Source organism: Mirounga angustirostris, unplaced genomic scaffold (assembly GCF_029215605.1).
Source record: "Mirounga angustirostris isolate CCGP_5_RB_7025 unplaced genomic scaffold, mMirAng1.0.hap1 SCAF_6, whole genome shotgun sequence".
NCBI lineage: Eukaryota > Metazoa > Chordata > Mammalia > Carnivora > Phocidae > Mirounga > Mirounga angustirostris.
The window spans coordinates 113,221,318-113,243,085 of NW_026991714.1; the positions used below are offsets into that span (position 1 = coordinate 113,221,318).

The 21,768-nt window shown below is 56.7% G+C and overlaps 1 protein-coding gene across 4 annotated transcripts in view; it reads left to right on the plus strand.

The window, feature by feature from the left end:
* Positions 1 to 21,768, plus strand: part of LDB3 (LIM domain binding 3) — a 61,352-nt gene that overhangs the window by 17,881 nt on the left and 21,703 nt on the right. For 2 of the 4 annotated variants that reach the window (XM_064594907.1, XM_064594908.1), the window contains exons 6-10: positions 566 to 769; positions 5,521 to 5,690; positions 6,187 to 6,223; positions 17,605 to 17,787; positions 21,006 to 21,148. In XM_064594907.1, coding sequence (XP_064450977.1) covers positions 566 to 769; positions 5,521 to 5,690; positions 6,187 to 6,223; positions 17,605 to 17,787; positions 21,006 to 21,148 — 737 coding nt within the window. Of the gene's footprint in view, positions 1 to 565; positions 770 to 5,520; positions 5,691 to 6,186; positions 6,224 to 11,407; positions 12,208 to 17,604; positions 17,788 to 21,005; positions 21,149 to 21,768 lie in introns of those variants that run through there. The other 2 variants (XM_064594909.1, XM_064594910.1) reach the window with 2 other exon arrangements.

Sequence of the window (21,768 nt, forward strand, 5' to 3'; positions counted from 1 at the left end):
GGAAGAAACACTTGCCCCGAAGCATCTGGAGGAGCAGAGCCCTGGGCCACTGAGGGCATGGCCAGCAGGATGAGCCCCTTCGTGGAGGAACCTTGCTCAGAACCCCCGTGGGTGCCCAGTGGGGCTGCTTTTTGCCTTTGGGTCATTCTGGACCCTGCTTGGGCTGCCGCTGCCTCTCACGCGTGGCCCAGCTCCTGTCCCTGACCTCCAACCCTCTTTGTCTCTGCTTCCCTGCTGGTGTGGTGAGAGAGCTTTCAATGCCTGGCGCCCCCTGCTGACCCTGAGATGTAGCTCGGGCTGAGCCAAGGCTTCCCAGGATCTGGGATCGCCAACGTGGGCAAGAGCAACCTGCTACTGAGGGCTTTGGGGAGGGTGCTGAGGATTTTCTCTAGCAGACCCAGCTGTCCACAGTTCAGGGGACTTGGGAACCTACCTGGGATCAGGCCTTGGGAGGTCTCTCCACCACCGGCCCTCACTTTGACCCCTGTGTAACACCACCTGTTGCCTTTTCTCCTTCTGCCTCCCTTCCTGTTCCTCTTCTGCTCCCCCTGCTGCCCTCCCCCAGCGCCGACTACCAGGAACGGTTCAACCCCAGCGCCCTGAAGGACTCTGCCCTGTCCACCCACAAGCCCATCGAGGTGAAGGGGCTGGGCGGCAAGGCCACCATCATCCATGCGCAGTACAACACACCCATCAGCATGTACTCCCAGGACGCCATCATGGACGCCATTGCTGGGCAGGCCCAGGCCCAGGGCAGTGACTTCAGTGGGTAAGCGCCTCCCCTCCTCTGCTGTCGCTCATCGGTCACTGCCTCCACCACTGGCTGGGCCTCCTCACCCGTGGAGGCCAAGGGCACCAGGCTGCTGGGCCCCATCAGAGACATTAGGCATCGGGACCAGCTTGCCTCCCTCACCGTGGGCCTCTAGGGGCATGGCCGTTGGAGGGGAGCCAGCCTTTGCCAGGGCCTTCCAGAACACCGTATTCTCTCTTCAGAATCAGTCTCACGGTCAGCTTTAGGAGAAGGGTGGAGAATTGAAGAATATGGTGGTTGCTCCGAGTGCTTCTCACAGCTTCTGCATTTTCCTGGGCTCCACAAGGGGGTCGGTTTAGAAAGAGATTTCTGGAATCCTGGGTCACATTCTGGATAAACCAGTCTTCTCACAAACTAAGCCATTCTTTGGGGGGAAGCTGCTGCTTTCTTCCAGTGATGAGAGCAATTCAAACACGTGACCAGGTGTCTTGTTTGGGAAGGGGCCTCTGGACCAACCATCCAAGGTGCTGGTGGTAGTCAGCCCACTGCAGAGCCTGGAAAGCATCCCCTCTTCCTGTTTGTTCCAGGGAAGCCCAGCCTCAGGGCAGTGGGATTTAGGACATCCTTGGTTCCTGGAATTAGCCTGTTAGCAATGGTTGAGGAACTTGAGTGTTGAATAGGGAAAGAGTTGGCTGAAAATCCTTTGTGGAAGAAACTGCTAATAGTGCAAACAGTAATAGGGACCTCGCTCCCTCTTTCTTTCTCTGTCTCTCTCTCTCTCTGTATCTCTCTCTTTCTGTATGTGTCTCTCTGTCTTTATCTCTAGGTCTCTCTCTCTTTCTGCCTCTCTGTCTGTCTGTCTGTCTGTCTCTCTCACAAACACACTCTTATTGTTTTCTACCTGAGAATATCATTGTTGTTGACTTCAGAATTAACTGATTATCTCTTTGGGCAACATCTTATCCCCGAGTCAGGATCTCAAGCACCTCGAGGCAAGAAATCTTAAAATGATGGTTGTATTTTTTTCCGAAGCTAGGAAATACAGATGTTGTAAGAGGGATAAAGGGGTTTAAAAGTCCCCGATAACTCCCACTGTGTTTGGCCTTTGCGAAACCCCGCCCTTGGGGCCAAGACGTCCCTGCAGTTAAAAGGGGCAGGCTCCAGGGGCCAAAGGAAGGACTCCCCGGCTCTCCTCTTCGGCTCGCAGTGCTTCCTTTGGGCCACGAGGGGGCAGAGGTTGCTTGCCCTGGAGCCCTGAGTCTCAAACCCACCAGGTTCCGAGCTGTGGCTCTTTGTTCAGACCAGAATATATGACCATGCAAGTTTAAAAACACAACCATTAGCTCATGTGTACCCAGAAAAACAGGGCTGCCTGACTAAGCCAAAAAGCCAACAGGGATTTCCTGTTAACATTTGTTTGCCTCGTGTGTCCTTGGTGTGCTCTTAAGAGTGGTAACGTCGCCAAAGGGAAGTTCAGTGGAAAATAATGGAAGAACTGCTCTTCACTAACTTTATATACTCTGCACTTTGGAAAAAGACTACTACCATTTGGTTTCACCACTTTTTTTTTTTTTAACATGACGCACCATTGACCTAATCTAGGCTTCTCAGAGTACCTCTCCCACCTTCCTCCTATCCCCTCCCCTCCCCTCCCCTCCCCTCCCCTCCCTTGCCCGCGTGCCTGGGAAGCATCCGGCTCTCCCCTTCCTTCTAACTTAGCCCTGCTGGGCTGATGTGACCATGGTGCCGGGGGTAGGACCTGCCGGCCCCCCTCCCCTGTGCCGTAAGGTGCTCCGTTTCTGCTGTTAATGCCCATGATTCCTTCCTCACTGACAGTTTTCTTTTTGTCTCTTTCTCTTCCTCCTTTATCCACCCCGCTCCCATAACTCATTTCTGACCCTAACCCGCTCCCTTGTGTGCGCGCGGCCCCTCTGCCATCCGCTGACGGACACGCGCTCACTTCTGGGCTTGCTTCTGCTTGGCAGGGCGTCGCCGCTGGTGTAAGTAGACCCCACAGTGTCTGTTCCGCGTCGTGGCCGTCTGTCTGGTCGAGGGATGGTGTGTGGGTTTGGTGGGATATGTCTGAGGACAGCCGTTCTGTCCGTGTCCTTCCTCACACCCGCCTCACAGCCAAACGACATGCTCAGCAGTCTATACACGCAAGTGCTTTCGGGGTTTGCCTCAAATAATGTCACTACAGACGCGGAAATCAGAGTCATGACATCACCCTGCCTCCCCTGCCCCCAGGGCTGGGAGTGGGTCTCCGTGCTGTGCTTTGCGGCGGATCCCCACAGCCTTCCCCGTCTGCTCCGGGACAGCGTAGACTTGAACGTCGGAATCCACGCGGGGCCATTATTCAGGGAAGAGGGTGATGAGGGGGCCTCTTGGAGGCCATTCCCTGGGATCCTCATGGGAGATGGATCTGGAGGAGCCAGCACCTGCCAGTACCACCCACGGGAGGCGAAAGATGAGTCAGATTTGGGGGCAGTGGACAGTGGGATAAGTGTCCAGAGGTGACCTTGATGTTGTGGTGACTGTGGAATGTTTTTGGTGGCAGGAAGACCATGTCGGGAGTGGGTCCAGAGTAGCCTTGGACCCAGGGTCCCAGGGTCCCAGGACTATAGGGCCTGTTCCATCCTTTCTCTGGACATATTCTCCCTGAGCCCCAGAGTCTCAAAAGGACGGGAATTCCTTCCTCTGACTCCCAGCGTCTGTCGGGGCAGCAACACAAATCCCTGGTCTTTGCACAGCATTGTGGGAAGTGAGACCAACAATGTGAATCCCAAGGGACTCACTCCAGGGAGCTTTCTTGAGCCCTTGGAGCTGTGGAAGGAACAGGGGAGAGCCTCGAGGGCATGTTCCAGAGAAATGGCAGCAAACACCTTCCATCCACTTTCTGGACCACGATGCTGTGTAGGCAGGCTCAAGGGCAGGGCCTGGGCTTGGGTCTACACCTTCCCTCTGCTGTGGTGAAATCCACACTTCCTCCTTCCCTTCTAGCAAACCAAGGAGTCCTGCTACTACCTTCCTACTGCACCTCTCACTCGAGGGCAGCCGACACTGCCTCTGCTCCTCCCTAGGCCAGAAATGGCCTCTCATAGTGAGATCCCATTCTCTCTTCTCTGGGCAGCCCCAGCCTCCCCCTGCTGGACCCCGGAGGGATCTGCTGGTCTTCCCCATCTGATCTGAGGCTGCCAGTAGCCGTAGCTGGGGGGGGGGGGGGGGGCCCGCAGGGCAGAACCTTCTAGGGAAGTAGGGGCAGCTCCGTGAAGTCTTGGTCACCTTTTGTCACCTTCTTCCACCCCTGCTCTTAGAGCCCACTCTGAGCCATACGCTGGGGACCAATCTTGAGAGACTCCCAATCCTGGGAAAGTAGGCCAGTGCTTCCTTCCAGCTTCCTGCAGAGAGGCTAGAAGATGTGGGCCCTGGGGAGGTCCCTCTCTCAGCCAGCTGGCTCTCTGGAGGGCAGGAGAGGCAGCCCTAGCAGCAGGCAAGGGGAGGCTGGACGGAGTGAGTGCCTGGGCTGGGCCATGTCTCCAGGTATGGAGCATCTGGGGTGTGCAAGGCCCCAGTGGGCAGAAGTGGCCTCTCTGAGTTGTTTTTGCTGCAGAGAGTTTGATGGAGAGGACAATGGGGTGGGACCCAGGAAGCCTGGGCTCTGACCCAACAGGGCCCCTACATGCTGTCACCTCGAGCTAGCCTTGCTGGACCTCAGTTTCAGCATCTGTAAGGGGAGAGGGCTGGGCCACTGGTCCATAGGGTGAGGAGCCAGGCCATCATTGCTGTGAACTTGACCCAAGTCCACCCTAATTCCCGGGAGGGTGGGCTGGACAGCCAGGATCCTCCAGTTCTCGTGGCCAGGGTAAGTGGGCACCCATAAGATGCCCTGCAGTCTGAATCAGGCTGGGAGGCCCTGGACCCAAGAGATTCTGGGGTCCCTTCTGGCTCTGATGTGGGATTCATTCATTTAAGCAAGTTTTGAGTACCTGCTTTGTGCCTAAGGGAGTCTAAGGGAAGGTCACCTGGTCCCCCTCCAAAGGCCTTGCTGCCCTGGAGCAGAGGACCAATGACCTGCCCTGCAGTTCTACTCCCAGCTCCCCCAGGCCAGAACCCCCCCCCCGCCAACTGCCTCCCCCCATCGCGGGCAATGCCAGCCCATCAGCCTGGTTGCCTTATTTCTCACACTACCTCCCCACCCCGCCTGCTCATGTTTGCTGAGCGGGAGCCCCCAGTCCTCTTCTGGGGCAGGCCTGGCACTGGTGGCTCCTTGTTTGGATCCAACAGTGTGAGGAGGACAAAGGACTGACCCTGTAGAAGCCTCTGAGTCCCCCAAAAGGCCCGTTGTCACCCAGCCCCAAACTCAGGAGCTGCTCAGAGAGGGTGAAATTATTTCAAAAGAACTATTCTGCCTCTTCTTTCCTTAAAAGAGATCCAGCCCTCCCCCTGAGCGGGGGACGGCTGGGGTGGGGGTGGGTTTTCAGGTCTGCGTGTGGAGTCAGCCCAGGGTGGGGTGTGGGCTTGACAGGAGGGATCTGAGAGGAATCGCTCTCTCGCTATGGCCACCCTGAGCACTGAGGACCCAGGCCAAGCCCTTGTTGCAGGCTTTCGGATGGCAGTGGGTGGAGGGCATGGTGGGTTGAGACAAGTAGGGGCCACCAACCAGTGTGCAGGGTGTGGGGGTGCGAGCAGATGAGCTGTGGGGGCAGTGCAGGAGGACAGGAGCAGGCCTCCAGCCTCGCCCTCACTCACGGCTTCTCTCTGCCCTGCAGGAGCCTTCCTATTAAAGACCTTGCGGTGGACAGCACCTCCCCCGTGTACCAGGCCGTGATTAAGAACCAGAACAAGCCGGAAGACGAGGCTGACGAGTGGGCCCGCCGCTCCTCCAACCTGCAGTCTCGCTCTTTCCGCATCCTGGCCCAGATGACTGGGACAGAATACAGTAAGTGAAGCGGGGGGGGGGGGGGGGGGGGGGGGGAGCGGGGGGAGGGGAGGGTTGGCCAGGGGAGATGCGGAGGGGCCATGAGGCCTAAGGCTCACAGAAGCTAGGGAGTCGAGCCCCTGCCCTTGAAGATGAGCTGGCCTTGACAGATAGCTAGGGGCCTGCCGAGCCCCTCTGGGCCCCTTGGGCCAGGCTGCCAATGACATCGGCCCTCTGCCCAGCTCCCTGACTCCAGCGGGGGGCAGCCCACGTGCCATGTGGCTTGCGGGCAAAATGACAGGCCCAGAGCTGGGATAAGAGAACCTCGCAGGCCACACCTCGGACCGCTCCCTCCCAACCGTACCATTTCCTCTGGGTCCCCCTTCTCCCCCTACCCTCTGCCCAGCACACAGCTTTCCCCTGCCACGGTTTACAGGAGGGCAATCACTGTTCAGTCATTGGTGGGGTCTCCTATGTTCTCTGCGATTCCTCCTGATCAGCAATTTTCTACCCATAGTGCAAGACCCTGATGAAGAAGCTTTGCGAAGGTCAAGGTAAGTGCCTGGACTCAGGCTCTGTGGCCTTGTCTCTCCTAACCCAATCCCTCCCCAGGCAGCTCCCAGGTCACATGAATCATGGAAGGAACCTCTCAAGTTTATGTATTTGGAAACTCCTGGCCCCTGAAGGGCTCCAGCAGACGCTGGCTTGAGGCTTTCATCCCAGGTCACTGAGGTGGGTGCCTGGAGCTGAGTCTTTATCCCCGGGGCCCAGGCTGCAGGAATAAGGATTCTGGGCTCTCCTGGCTCTGTCCCTGGGCAGGGGCAGGGCTGCTTTGGCCTTCGCTGGGCTGCTGAGAATGAGGGCATGTCTCCCTGTGAGGGCTGCCCTGCCTGCACACTCATCGCAGGGCCCATCCCCTGTGAGTCTGGAGGCTGGGCACTGGGAAGCAGGCGTGCGGAGGGCTGTGCTGGGCATGGGCACCTGACCTTGGGATTCACCTGTCCAGACCTACACTGAGGTATTAGTTCCATAAAGTGCTCAAGGCACAATGGCTGCTGCTATAGGGCTAGGTGTCTCAGGGTATGGTCCCCCCAACAGCGGCAGGCCTGGGGCCACAGCCACCAACCTACCACCTGCAGCCTGCCAGCTGCTCATGGACCTGGCCATGAGGGGGGCACACTGCCCTGGAACCCACTGGAACCTGCTAGGGTGTTCCGTGGTGAGGCCTGGGGCCCTGTATGATTGTGTTTATACTTCCGGCGGCAAATGTGCGTGCTCTTCCTGGGAGAGTCTGTCTTGGGCCAGTGCATCCTGGGGCGGCCTCCCTGTAAGGGGCTGGAGCTCAGAGGTGCCTTGTTACGTGGGTCCAAGCTCTCTATACTTGGCTAACCGGTGTGTAGTGATCCCAGGATTGTATGGACAGTGGGGCTCTGGGGTCTGCTCAGAGTTGATGTGGCTTTTATTTTCCAACCTCCATTTTTGCCAATCCAAGCTGCTCCCACTTTTTGGCTGGGGCATCTAAGCAGAAAGTGCGGTCCTCCCAGGCCTGCTAACAATGAACGGCATGCAGTTCCAGGAACTGTTGTTAACCCTTCAGTGCCTGCACCGTGTCTACACAGAGCCCGAACTGAGATTTCGCTCGAGTTAGTATCTAGCTACTTCAAGTGTGACTGAGCTGTCAGCTGTCCCCACTCCTATGCTCCATGGCGCTCTTCCGGTTTGGCCACCTTCCTCTTTAAAGCCATCCACATAGACGCTCCAGTGAGCAGTGTAGCTCCCTGACAGGGGGGGGCTTTACCCCACACCAGCAGCCCTACCCCGCTCCCCGCCCAGCAAACAGCCTTCTGTCAGGAAGCCTGCAGCGTGTTTTCTCTCCCTCCCATGAGACAGAGCCCTGCCTCTGGAGTGAGTACTTCTGGTGACGTTTAGTCCCTCTCGCCAGTCAGTCTGAGCTCGCACCTCCTCAACCAGACACCGTTTAGAAGGCAGAACCTCTTTCGTATTTCCGCGGGGAATATCTGCAGGCTCTGCAAAGTTCTTGAGTGAGAACACCAAAGCCAGTATGAAGGGGTGTCTCTGGGCCTCGGTCATTCCCTCCTTTCAGAAGCATCTCCCGGGGCTTGTTCTGCTTGGTCCTGGAGATATGTGGGCAGGTTAGTCCTCACCCCCGGGGCCGAATCCCACAGGAGCATGGCTCAGCCCCCAGCAGGAGGCAGGGGGTTTTGGGGTCTTGAGAACTCTGGTGCAGGTCTTAGAGCCTCTCCCCAAGCTACTGAAGGGTTTTCTGTAGGGAAGTCTGGAAAGAGGGCCCAATAAGAGGCTCCATCCTGCTTTTCCCTCAGTTCTGGGCCCCCACCCTGAGAAAGCAGCTCCCCCCACCCCAGTACTGCATTGCTGTCAGCCCTGGGGTCTCTGGCCCTGCAGTGAAGGCTCTGGGGCACCCACTAAACCTTCTACCCAGGCCTGGAGGGGCATCAGCCTCCAGCTCCTCTCCCTTTTCCTGACTTTAATTTCTGGGAAGTTGCCTTAAAAGCCTCCCACAAAATGTGCCTTCTCCCCGGAGTCACAGGAGGTAGGTGGGCATTTTCATCTCACTGAATCGCAAGCAGCCGGAGGGTCTGAGATTAAGGCTTGCCTTCTAAACGGTGTCTCTAGCAGCTGGTAGCAGGTAGCTTCCCTCTGAGGCTCCAGTGCCCACCTGCTGGCCAGCCCAAGGCAGAGCCTAATCCTCAGGGACCCTCTCCTTACAGGTGAGGCAGATGCCCTAAATAGTCCAGGCATCTACTGTGGACTTGCCCCCCCCCCCCCCCAGGAAAGACCCCCAGCACCTTACAAACTCTCTAGGCAGGCTAAGACAGCAACCTCCTGCTAGCTCCTACACGGGTGCTGGAAATACTGGGGCTCCTGGCCTCCAGCTGAAGTGGCAGAGCCCGAACAGTGCCTCCATCCAAAGGCCGAGTCTCTAATCTCAGAGACGTCACCACAGCTTCCCTCTGACTTGGGGCGTGCATTCTGGGGCTCTGATGGCTCAGAAGGGTGGGTCCATGCTGGGCAGCGCTGACCAGGGTGGAAGCAGAGGCAAGCCTAGTTTGTCCTAGGCACGGTTTGAATCTTTGAGGCATCGGGTTTCCACTGCTTGGGTGTGACCATCCCAGAAGACCCCAGTGTGTAACTCAGACATCCCCTTGCCCCCACCTTGGAGCTCAACTGTCTTATCAGAGCAATTTCTGCATTTACCCAATGCTCACCTGTGTAAAGAATGCTGCCACTCTCTTAGACCCCAAGTGTTAAGGACTAGAGTTGATTTGAGTGACAAGTTCACAGAGGAGTCGAAGGTGAGGGTGGCCCTGCACACTCCTCCACAGTGTAAAAACCCTTCCAAGTCCCTACTCCACAGTGGCCCCATCCATGGTTCTTTTTCCTCTCCCTCCCCTACTTCCAACAGAGCTCAGGGACTCACTGGTTCCTCCCTTCTCCCCACTGTGGCCTCCCAGGGCACTCCAGTGTCTTCTTCCCTCCCTCCCTGTGCACAGTCAGCTCTGTCCCAGCTCCTATGGCTGACTCTCCTGGTGCCAGCACAGCTCTGAGCCCTCCCCCAAAGGGAACCTTCGTGCAGATGGCAAAAGTTTTGTGGATTTTTCATTCTTGGTGTTCTGCCGGCCTAGTAAGTTTGAAAACCACACCAGGAGAAAGCCTCGTGGGTGTCCCAGGACTTCTCCTCCTTTCTCTCCTGCCGGCTCTCCTCTCTCTCTGCCCCCTCTCTTCTTTCCTCCCCTGGATCCTGTCTTGGGCAGGCTATGAATTTACCAACAGCTGCAAGAGAGCAGGCTCATGAGAGTCACTGACTCTCCGGGACTATCTCTGAGCCTGTCACTGAGCACTGATGACAAAGACCATGGGCCTGGCTGGACAGACTGGCCATGTCTGTGTCCTGGGTGGTCACAGGATGGTCGATTGTGCTACCAGCAGGGCCCCTGCTTCTGCTGTCTTCCTTCCTTCTCCCCAACCTTGGAGACATCCTAGTTAGATCCCAAGTCTGCCGCTGAGTTTCTGCGTGGTTTAAGGCCATTCGCGAGACATCTCTGGGCCTTCGCTTCCTCTTGGTATCAGGAAAGTTTGGTCTTGGACAGTGGTTTTTCAAGATGCTGGCAGTCAAACAGAATCTTCCGCACAGTGTGCAGGACTCAGCGTGTAGAGGGAGAGTCTGCCACGTAATGCAGATGTGGGGTGGTGGAAAGGTGTGTATGTGGGGATGCAGGACTGCTAGAGAAATGTAAACCAGCATTTCCCCATCTCTGATTTTCAGAGACCTAACGCTGATCTTCCTGACCTTTATACGCTGGCAATTCATTTATTAAACTACTTATCTTGAGATAATTGCAGAACTGGCATGCAGTTGTAAGAAATTATAAATATAGAGAGATCCTATACACACCTTATCCCCCATGGTAACATCTTGCAAAACTATAGTACAAAATCACAACCAGCCCGTGGACACTGGTACAGCCAAACACAGAATATTTCCTTCACCCAAGGATTCTCCCCCTGTTGCCCATCTATAGCCACACCTACCTCCCCACCGTGCACACCCTCTCCTTAACCTGCGGCAAACACCAATCTGTTATCTGTTCTCCATTTCTGTAGTTCTATCACTTCAAGTCTGTTGTGTATATGGAATCATATAGCCCGTGACCTTGTGGGATTGGCTGTTCTTAGTCAGCCTGATTCCCTGGGGATTTATCCAAGTTATGGAGCATACCAATGGTTCATTCGTTTCTTTTTATTACTGAATAGTCTTCCATGGTCTGGACATAGCAATTCATTTTTAAAAGGAGTTTTAAACACTGTCCGGGTTAAACACACCGCTTTTGTGCCTGGATGTGGCCTCTGGGCCACCAATTTGCACCTCTGGTCTGGAGAATATTAGCTGTCCCTCCAGCCTGGAAGGCCTAGGATTCTGGCATCCGTAGCACTCGCATTTCCTGAACACAGCCTCTCCTCCGTTTCTCCGTTCCTGGCTGTGCCTTGGCTGTTTTGTCCAGCGCCCTCGGTTGAGCAGGCTGTAGGTGGAGCCCCGGAGGCCCTGTCGGTGGGAAGTGGTGGGAAGTCCTGGTCCCCTGTGTGTGTGCCATTGGTCTCGTGAAGATGCACGTGCACGTGGGTGCCTGGCTGTGCTCAGGCCTGGGCAGGTGGGGGCAGTTGGTGGTATTTGAAGGCTTCTGTCTGGGGACAGAGAAGGCTTGGCAGAGGCCAGGGAAGCATAGGGAGGTGACAGGTCTGCTCACCAAACCTCATCACGGGAACAGGCGTCCCTCTTTCTTGATGCCCAGCCTGGGGACAGAGACTATGCTAGGCCCACCTGCCTATGTGGTTCAGTCCCAAGAGCCCACAGCCAAAGCAGCCCTGCCCAGCCCTAACCACATGGGCCAGGGAGAACCCAGAGACCCACGCCTTTGCCTAGCCTGACCTCAGGCCCACTAGCCAGGCCCCTACTCCGTGGCTTCCTACTCACTCAGCTCAGGGACATCAGTCCCTCAATCCTGGTCCTTGGGACTCTGGTCTTGCCCCAAACCAGGAAAGTACTCCGTGGGTAGCCAAGCTTCTCCAAACCAAACTCTTCCCTCCCATGCCCCCTGCCCGAGCTGTCAGACAGAATGGGACACATCCCCTAACCCTCTCTTTCCTCCTCTCTTCTCTCTGTCTCTCTGTCTCTGTCTCTGTCTCTCTCTGTGCCACAGGGAAAGGTTTGAAACGGAACGTAACAGCCCACGTTTTGCCAAATTGCGCAACTGGCACCATGGCCTTTCGGCCCAAATCCTTAATGTTAAAAGCTAAAAGCCTATCTGGAATCCCCCCACTCCTCTCAGGCTGGACCCCCCTCCACCCCCCACACAGTTCTGGCATGTGAGCCCCACGGTGATGCTTGAGAATGTATAGCTGTGCTGGGGGGCACCTTGGATAGACCACTGCAGCAGTTCTGCTCTCTGCCCACCCCACAGCTGATAGCCGAGGCCCAGCCCCACACAGCACTGCCCCCATTCCTGCCCCCACCCTGAGTACAACCCTCACCACCCCGCCCTCATGGTCCACGCCTCTGTTCCCCTGCCCAGGGCCTTAACCATAGATCAGAGAGGATGTGGCAGGTTTTTCCCCCCAGAACCGAGGGAAACAACGTGCCACTGGCCCATTTCCCACCCCCCTCAGCTCCTAGGAGAGGCAGTCTGGCCTAGTGCTGTCCTGGAATAGGCCGCCTCTAGGTCAGGGTCCCGGGAAGAGGCCAAACCCAGCCCCCCTCCCCCGGCCCCACTTGCTCCCTCGCTGCCTTCTGGAGCCTTCTGGAGCCCGGGCAGCCCAGAACAGGGCTCTCTGCAGAGGAAGTGGAAGCCCCAGGGTAGATGAGGCAGAGGTCCCTCCAGGCTGTGGTGAGATTGGGGGGTGTGCTCTCCTCTCTGTGCCGTGTGTGCTGGCTCCCTAGTTCTCTCTCCTGTACATATAAGCATGCTTGTTCTAAAATAAAGAGGATTTAAAATGAACCAAACCAGCCCCCGTCATGCTGTGCCTGTGTGCGTACCACTCGAGGGGCATTCTGAGATGGGGAGAGGACAGGCACCCCCTGAAAAGGGGCTCGGGCAGTGCCCACTGGGGCTGGAACCCAGTGCAGCTCTGCCTGCTGCTGACTTCCTGACTCGAGGGCCCCACCCGGGCTGGGGGAGCTCAGGGGGGGCAAATGGTGGCTGGGAGTCTGCACTGCGGCCCACTGGGCAGCTGTAGCCTCCCACAGGGCAGTGGGGATGAGGGGGGAAGGTTCTGGAATGTCCCCTACCTCCCCAGCCACACCCAGCCACAACCAGCAGGCCTACTGATCAGAAATCATCCCCATCCCCGGCATGCTGCAAGGCCCTGGCCCAGGAAGGCACTGTCATGCTCAGCCCTGGTTCAGGAAGCAAGGAAGGGGCTCGCCTGGACTAAGGAGCAGCTCACAGGGGAACTGCTGGAGGACCTCAGTGGGCTGAGGCCATGGCTGAGAGGAGAGGAGGGGGAATTCTTGGGCTTGCTGAAGGCTTGCTCAGTGGCAGGCAGGTGTGGAAGGCCTCCAGTTTGGTCTTGCTTCTAGCCCTGGCCACCTGTGGCCTTGTCCTAATCCTGAGCATTTAAGACTGTCTACCCACTTGCCTACCCAGCAGCCTATCCCCTGATTGAGGGAACCACAGGCTAAAAATAAAGGCAGATGCCAAGGTCCATCCCCCAGGGTTCCCCAAATGCCCCCCGTGGCTGGACTGGGCCAGAGCCTTGCTCCCACTCCCATTACTGGGCATAGGCTTTCTTTCTGCGTCTAGGGACTTGGCAGTCCCACCTGGAAGGGGTGGCCAGGGGGAGAGCTCTATCCTGCCCACCACACTGAGCTGCTCCCCGAAGCGCCCCACCAGCTTATTCCACCTTGGCCTCCCATCCCTTCCTACCCCTAGCAGTCTGAGTCCAGGGCCAAGGCCAGGCCCAGGCAGAGCAGGCTGGCTGGGGGATCAACAGGGGAGGGTAGGTGTGGGCTCCTGCTTGCCTCGAGCATCCTGGAGCACACCCATACTTCGCTGACCTTTTGGTGAGGACTACCAAGGCCCAAGGGTAGGTTGTGGGGCCACGGGCTGCCGGACAGAGAGAGAAGTCCCGGGCAGGGGGTGTCCTGAGGCTGGCAGAGGGTATGGGCCAACCAGTCAGAGCTGGTGGGCTCGCAGCCCCCTGTCTTCGGCCCCTGCCTGTTGAAGGCCTCCTGAAGCCCTGGAAGGCCCTCATTTGCTTTCCACCCTGCCCAGCGTCCTCCCAATGACCCCCAGCTCCTGCACGAGCGCACTGGGCAGCCCTAGGCCAGGGGACTGTGTAAAGCCCTCTGGGTGACACCGAGGAGAGATTTCCTCATCTGGCATTCAGTGTCTATGGGCTTTAGTCAAGGCGCCACGCCTGACTGCTGTGGGTGCCAAAGGAATCAGAAAGGACCGAGGTGGACGGTGGCTGGCCATGATGCAAAGTTGGTCATGTGAGGTCCAGAGACAGGGAGCACCCCTCCAAGCAGAGGGTCAGAGAGAACTTCCTGGAAGAAGCCATCTGCGTGTTTGATCTTCGTGACTAGGTAGGATTGGGGCAAGTACAGTTAGGGAAAGCTGGGCAGGTGCTCTAAGCAGAGGGAACAGAAGTGCTGAGGAGAAGAAGGGGTGTCCCGGAACCCTGAGTTAATCAGTTTGACTGGAATGGGTGTTCTGGTTGGCGGTCCAGAGCTGAGATGCCAGGCGAGGGGACTCTGTATTCTGAAGGGCACGTGGGACTAGCAAAGGTTGCAGGGCATCATTCACTCTACAGCCTATGGGGATCACCGGACGGTGTTCTTGAGGGGTGTCGTTAGCCTAGGGTACAGTGACCCCGGGGCCCCTGGAGTTGTGCAGTGCAGCAGCCCTGTGGTAGCGTGATGTGGGCAGGGCGGCCCTGAGCCGTAGCCATCAGGTCGCAAGCTCGAATGCCAGCTCGATCGGTGGCAGCATGACTAATTTCAAGAGCAACCCCCTGACTGGCGTTCTGCCATCATGCAATCAACAGAGATGTTCATATTCCGTTCTCTTAACTAATACAAACAGCATCATCACCTGAATAGTGGCAGCCACCCCCCGGCATGATCAGTCACAACACCTCCACCATCACCCATGGTTCCAACCTGAGCCCAGTGACCACGAAACCCAAGACCCAGCACCATCACCAATACCATCCTTATCCTTTCCATACATATCATTGCCATCAATAAGAGCATCAGCTGAGCCCTGCCATTCCCTCCGTCAAGGGCCATCACGACAGAGCAGGGGCACTGGGTTGGCACGGTGCCCTTGCTGCCAGCCGGGCTGAGGGAAGCGATGGGCTGAAAGGGGGACTGTAGCCAGGCTGTGTTTGTCCTCCGGCCACGCCCTCCCCATGCAGCCGTGAGCATTTGAGTATAGGGGGTTTGGTGCTTTGGTCTGGTTTTTGCTTTGATATTTAAAGTGGATTATGACTGAGTCAGGAGGCAGTTGTTGAATCCTAGACTAGGCTGGGGTGATCTGGTGGGTACTCTCTTTAGGAGTGCTGCCAGGGCCAAGTAAGTGCCCTGCAGTGCTTGCTCTCCTTGGGGTTTCTGGGCGCCTGTGGAACTTCAGGCCAGAGCTGACCTGAACAAGAACCCCAAGATCCTACAGGATGCCCTCAGCACCACCCCTACTTCTCCTAGGCCCTGGCTGCTTGGTGTCTGCCAACAGTGGGCCTAAACAGGATGCTAGATCATGAATTTTCCTAGGGCCCCCATCTAGCTCCACCGGCCCCCTTCCCCCCCAGAATTCAGTGTTCGTTTGGAGCTATGCTTGGGGAGAGCACCACGTAAGTTGGTGTGACAGAGAATTAGAGCAAAAGGGACAGGCAGAGCCGACTTCCTGTTTGTCCTACAGAATACCGTCTCTAACCCAGACATTTTCATCACTCCTGTCCTGAGTGGTGTCCTCAGTTCTCGGAAGCCCACCAGAAGCATGCAACAGGGTCAGGGAGAACAAATAGAGGAGACCAGGTGTCCTCATCAGCCTGAGCTGTCCCAGGCCGCACCTGCTTGCGCCACGAGGAGGGTCCGAGTAGCCAGCTCCGGGCTATGACTAAGCACTTTTCTGAGGCGATGCTTCACAGGCATGACTTCTAGAAACCAGGTTCTTTTGTGGAGGGTGGGCGAGTGGCCTCAAGGCACTGATGCAGGCTGAGAGCGGGGCTACCTGAGGCTTTCTGTCAGAATCACTAAGCTGGGAAAATGCTGGACAAGACATGGCCACTGCCCTTGTCCACCCTGAATTCGTCCCACACAGTCATGGAGGAGAATGGCGCTCCCTCCCACAGGATAGTCAAGCTACAAGCTTGCCACGTCTCTGGTTCTCTTCTTCCCCAACCCTCTCTCGCTATTTCATGCCTGTCTCTACCACACACCTCTCTGGATGGAGGAGAGCACTCCAGCAGCGCTTTCGTAAAGAGCTCATGGCCCACTTGTGTTGCTACCTGGGAGAGACCTCCTTAGCACCGCGCTCCTCCAAGTGTGGTCTGCGGACCAGCAGCAGTGGGTGGCGCCCCCCAGGAGCCTATCGGAAATGTAGACTCTCAGCCCCCTGACTCAATGAACCGGAGGCTGCATTTTATCAAGATTCCCAGGCGATTTGTCTTCCTATGAAAGATTGAGAAGCTTTGTAGTGATTAGGGCTCACACCGTTTTCCGCCCCTTGGCAGCTGCGTGGCATTTAACAGAGATTCAATCTGTCTGGACCTCAGGTTCTTCATCTGTAAAACGAGGATCATGATACCAATCGCTCAGGGAGGTTGAAAGGATCAAATGGAGTGATGCTGGTACAGTTATTCAGCACAAGGTCTGGCATATGGTAAATAGTCACAGAGGGAAGATTAGTATTCTAATTGTTTTCAAATAAGAAGAGTGTGTTTTGCTGGGGAAAGATTCTACTTGACTAATCACAAGAAGTTTCTTTCTTCCTCCATGAGGGTGCCACTTGGCGTCCTGGGTAAGGTTTCAAATCCAAAGTCACGTCACTCAGATCCTGCTGTCACTGCCAGGAAGTGCCAGGAGGTTGGGCGATTGATTGAATTCTCTCAGCCTCCATTCCCTCATCTATTAAACAGAGTCGATGAGCAGAGGGCTGTTGGGAGGAATTAAAGACACGTGCTGGACATGTAGTACGAGTTCAAGAAATGAATTGCAGAGCATGGGGGAGGTCATTTCCACTGGCAGGAGCTGCATATCCTGCTGCTGTTGTAGCGAGTACGAATCTCTGTCCAAAGACCCCAAGGAGCAAAGAATGTGCATTTCGTTGCTTTCCTATAATTTAATTTGTATTCTCTGCCCTGCTTCGCAGAGATGGCAGAAATCGAATCCTATCAGCCCAGGCTCTGATGCTCTTCTTTTGCCTGGACTGGTTCAGGGGACGAGGTGCTTACAGAGGCAGTGGGGTGGGGCGTGTGGGGACCTGGTCCTCGGCGGTGGTCGGCCTGCGCTGACATCTGCTGGGATATCCCCAACCCACGTGGTCTCATGCTGGTGCACACGCCAGAGCAGCCACCTCTCTCGTTCCCAGTTACAGGGTCTCTCAGCTGTGTGGGCACTCAGGACCTTGTTCATGACTCTTGGGCAGTGTGTGGGAAACCCTCTAAGGCCGCTAGGCCACATGATGACCTGGGGATCTTTGGGCTGTCTTGGGTCTGCCTGCCTCTTCATCATGGGCAGAGGAGACTCTGGGGTCCTGCTACTTCCCCAGGGTTTATCCAGAACAAGGACACGGCTCCCTCTCTTCTTGAATCCCCCTTGCCACATTGCCCCCTTTCTCGTTCCGATGCCCTTGACCTGCCTGGCATGGTAGCTTTCGTCCGTCTTCCAGATGCATTCAGTGCCCCGAGTCATCTGCAGCCTGACACCCAGGCTCTCAGAACTCCACAGATGTGCACGTCTTACCTCTGCTTTGTGCCTTGTTATCATCCCTTCTCAAATGCAATGCATGCCTCTGACTAAATGGGGAAGGAAAACAGGATGGGCGAGGAAACTCGGTTGGTAGTTCAATCTACTTTTCCACCACACTGTGTTTTTATCATATATACAGAGAAAGACAAATTAGGAAGTACATAGAAATTGGGGGCGGGGTGGGTATGTGGAAACTTGCCAGGCTTGAGAATATTTTTGATGCGACCGTGGCCCTCCAAGTGCTCTGAGCCCTTCCCTCTTGGGGTCCTGGGAACTCCTTCCCTGAGCCTGGAAACACACCTTCCGGAAGATTCTACTCTGTTTGCAGTATGGATGGTGCCTTCCGCCCAGCCTGCCTCTGCTGCAGCCACCATCCCTATGCAGGGGGACCCCCTTGACCTCTTGTCTTTCTTGGTCCCGCCTCATCAGCACCCCTATTGAGCATGCTCCAGTGTGCACCAGCCAGGCCGCCACCCCGCAGCCGCCCGCTTCTGCCCAGCCACCTGCTGCTGCCCCTCCCAGTGCAGCCTCGCCACCCCTGACCGCAGCCACTGCCCATGCTGCCAGCGCGTCCGCCGCAGCCCCTGCCTCAAGCCCCGCGGACAGTCCAAGGTAACTGGCCCACAGGTGCCGGCCCTGACCTCAGGCAAGGGAAGCAGGAACGGCCTCAGCCTCGGTCCACCTGTTGACAACTGTGCCCTCGGAAAGGCCCGTCCACGGTGGTTAGGACCCCGGGGTCCTTGGGAAGCCAAGCCTAGCACTGCCTGGTGCTGAGAGCGAAGGGGAGACTGGGGGTCACTGCAGGGGAACACACTGTGTGGCTCAGGACAGATATAGGGACGTGCTGCCCTGCCCCCCAGCACATGTTCTGAGATAGAGGTCTCTCTCTCTCTCTCTCTCTCTCTCTCTCTCACACACACACACACACACGCACACACACACAGAGTTAGATAACAAAGAGAGACCTGGAACTGGGATAAAGGGGGAGAATGGAAATTGTCCCTGTGGTCTGGGGAAGTCAAGGAAGGCTCTCTGGAGGAGGGAGCAGAGACAGTGTTGACCTGGGCATGTCAGGCAGGTCAGATATGGGCAGGTATTTAGCGACTAACTTGCCCTCTTCCTTTACCCTCTCTTCTCTCTTGATAGAGAGCACGCTACCTCCAGAGGTAGCCCATGCCATGGGACTTAAATCTCTGCTCCACCACTTACTGTCTATAATCCACAGACAGTGACTGAATTTCTCTGAAGCTTAGTTTCTCCTCTGCTAAGATGTTTAATGCAACATCTATTTTTGAGGGTTGGGACAGAAAAAAGTGTGCATAAATCACCTAGCACATAAAATGCTCTCGAGTCTTATGAGTTACTGCATTTCAATCTGACCTCCTGGATACCCAGCAAAGGCAGGGGTGGGGAAGGGGGGCAATGGGGGGTTGCAGTTTGCAAAGGGTGCAGAGGGGTGCGGGGAGGTGGACAGGGCAGGATGGATGAGTCATTCTAGAATGGCCAGGCAGTGTAACGGCCAGACAGGCCCAACTCTTTCTGGGCTGCATGGAGCTGTCAAGTTGGTGTTTGGGGGCAGAGCCAGCTTTCCCAGTTTCCCATGCTCCCTTCCCAGGGTTTTGCTGGAAAGGTCATGCCTCTCTGGGTCAGGGTTCAAAGGTCCCTGGCACAGCTTGAGGCAGGATGGAGGGTGGGCAGAGTGGCCTGCAGACCTGTGTGCTGCCCCCTGCCCCCAGGCTTCATAGGGACCTAGGTGGTGCCAAGGCTAGGCTTTGCCCAGCCCAACTCAAGCCTCAAGGGTGAGCCCAGTCTGGACCTCCAGGGGTTGTTTTATTCCAGCTTCCTGGGGTCACTTAGCAAGTTGCTTCCCCTCTGCACACCAGAGTCTCTTCAGGTAAGGGCACAAAGAAACTTTGAAGAGGGTAAGAAATGTCTCTGTTGTTAAGTGGGGAGATGCCTCTCAAGTTGGATGGAGAAGCTCCAGACGCTGGGGCCTTGCTCAAGGGTAAGCTCCAGCACTGTGCTTCTGGCCTCTGTGTCTTCAGTGTCCTGGGGCCCTCAGGAGCCCCTCAACAGAGCAAACCCTTCTTTCCTTTGCCTTACAAAGGGAGATGAGGGCTGGGTGGAGGTTGGAGAGATGCCTGGAGGGGTCCTAGCACCAGGCCAGAGCAGAGAGGACCAGGGAACCACGCTCTGGGCCTAGATACCTCCCCTTCTCGCACAAGGCTAGATGGAGCTAGAGGGAGCCAGGGGGAGGCAAATGGACACCCCAGCCTTTCTTGGCATGGCCTCGGAATCCTTGCTGGGTGTCTTAAGCCTCTGCTTCCTCCCCCAATGCCAATCCCTGACACAGGACCTTTAGCTCCTGGGATGCTGGGAAAGCTTTCTCCACAGCTGGGAGAGCCTGGCTAAGCCCCATTGACCCTCAGCCTTCCACCATAGTGGAGGCTGGACACCCCTGGACACTCCCTCTTCCATTAAGGCCCCTACTCCACTGTGGTTTATCAGAGCAGGGCAGGCCGGCCCAGGGAGGGGAGACAATGCCTCACCCCATCAGGAACATGGTAACTTGGCACGGTAAGTCTGCACACCCCCTGCGTCTGGGGCACTGGCTGTCTGAGGTTCATTCTACCTCCATACCATCTGGGCAGCACTGCACACGCTTCTGGGTCTGCTCAGGAGCTTGGCAGTGCGATGGGTTCTTAGCTCAGGGCCACCCCCTCCCACAGCCCTGGAGAAGAAGGTGCTTCCTTATCCTTGGACTCTGCCCAGCACCTGGGCCCTGGGGGAACAGCTGGAAGGAAGGCAGGAAGCCATGGGCTGGGGGCGGGGAGTACGTTTGCAGGGGCTCACTTCTCTAGCATCCCCATCAATGACCCATTTGCCCTGGGTATGGACATGTGGTCCCCAAGGGGATCTGAAAGATGTAGGGAGAGACCAAGGATGTGTTCAGTAAGGTGTTCTTCAGTTTTAAGTGGAAAAAAGAGGGGGGGGGGTTGTTCACTGACAAATGAAACTGGGAAACACTGAATGAGACGAAGTTGAACGTGCTGCTTAACTCCAGTACTTAGAGCCTTTAGCTCTCCAAGGGGAGAGGCCAAGAACGGCATTTCCTGAGGGCAATGAACTGGGGTACTTTCCCCCCATCACTGAGGTCCCATGGCTCCTGGGTCACAAGTGGGAAAAGGCTGCTCTAGGCCTCTTGGCAGCTAACTCAGCAGGAAGAGGGCAACAGGAATCCTGTGCAGAGAAGCCTCTGTGTGTGTGTGTGTGGGGGGGGTGTCTCCTGGCTTCCAATGAGCCCTCCCTGGAGCACCCAGAAACCTGAGACTTGGCAGCTCCCTCCAGCCACGTAGGAAGGGGAATGGGGAGGAGGCCAGTGGCCTGAGGCTGTGCCCCAGAAGGTCAGAAGGTTTAGGGAGAAGGGTAACTCCGACCACCTCCATCTGTCTCCTCTCTCTTGCTACTGCCCCCTCCAGCCCCAGCCCCACCCTGGCAATCTCTCCCTGGGGACTGAAGGGTTTTCTGTGTGTCTTTCTGGCTGGCTGGTGATTTTCCTCCCTCTCTCCTAAGGTGGTGGCACCAGCAATGGGCTGTATTGCTCTAACCAGGCTCACAAAGACTCAGCCCCCAGAAGCAGCTTCTTCCCCTCAAAGACCACCATGGTCTTTCCTTCACAGCCTCTGGCAACCCCCTAGGACTATCTCTGTCAGGTTTTCTCCTCGCAGAGGCTCCTGAAGACGGGGGGAGCCCGCCTGCCAGGACTGCAGGCCCCAGGGCCTGGGTGGGGCTGTGCTTCTGGCTGCTAACTCCTCCCCCCTTGGTTCCAGGCCCCAGGCCTCTGCCTACAGTCCCGCCAAGGCGACCTCTCCAGCACCTGCCACTCATACATACAGTGAGGCCTCAGCTGCCCCTGCGCCCAAGCCCCGGGTTGTCACCACCGCCAGCATCCGGCCTTCTGTCTACCAGCCAGGTGAGAGGCAGAACGGAGGGGAGGGTGGACATGGCTTCTAGGCCACATCCCCAAAAGGTTGGTGGCCAGTGAAGCCCTGCTAACGAGGCTCAGCCCTCCTTCCTCCAAATGTGGGCCAGAATCCTATGGAGCCTGCCTCTGGCCCTGGGGAGACAGGTGAGCGGTGCCAGGCAGGAATGGAGCCACCCAGCTCTTAGGAAGATCCCGTTCCTGGCTGAGGATTTCCAGGCTCAAGGTGAAGGAAGAAAGGGTTTAGGGGAGGAGCTTGTTTCTCCAGGAGTCTGGGTCTGCCTCAAGCTGGAAGACAGGCAGGTGTAATGAAAACACCATAGGCTTTGGACAGACCTCCTGCATCATGCTGTGACCCTGGGCAACCTGCTCATCCTGTCTGGTCTTTGGTTTCCTCAGCTGAGGCAGGATAATGGAGGCCCAGAGAGCACACGTGACCAGCAACAGAATGGCCAGCACAGGGTCAGCCAGTGGCTGAGCTCACTTGGTTGTCTGTTCCATTGCTCTGGTCCCCATTCTCAACACTGCCCCCGGCCCCTCCACAGGGATGAGGACTCAGCCCCATGTCCCCTCTTTCCTCGCAAAGTCTGGCCTGCGCCTCAGAGCCTGAG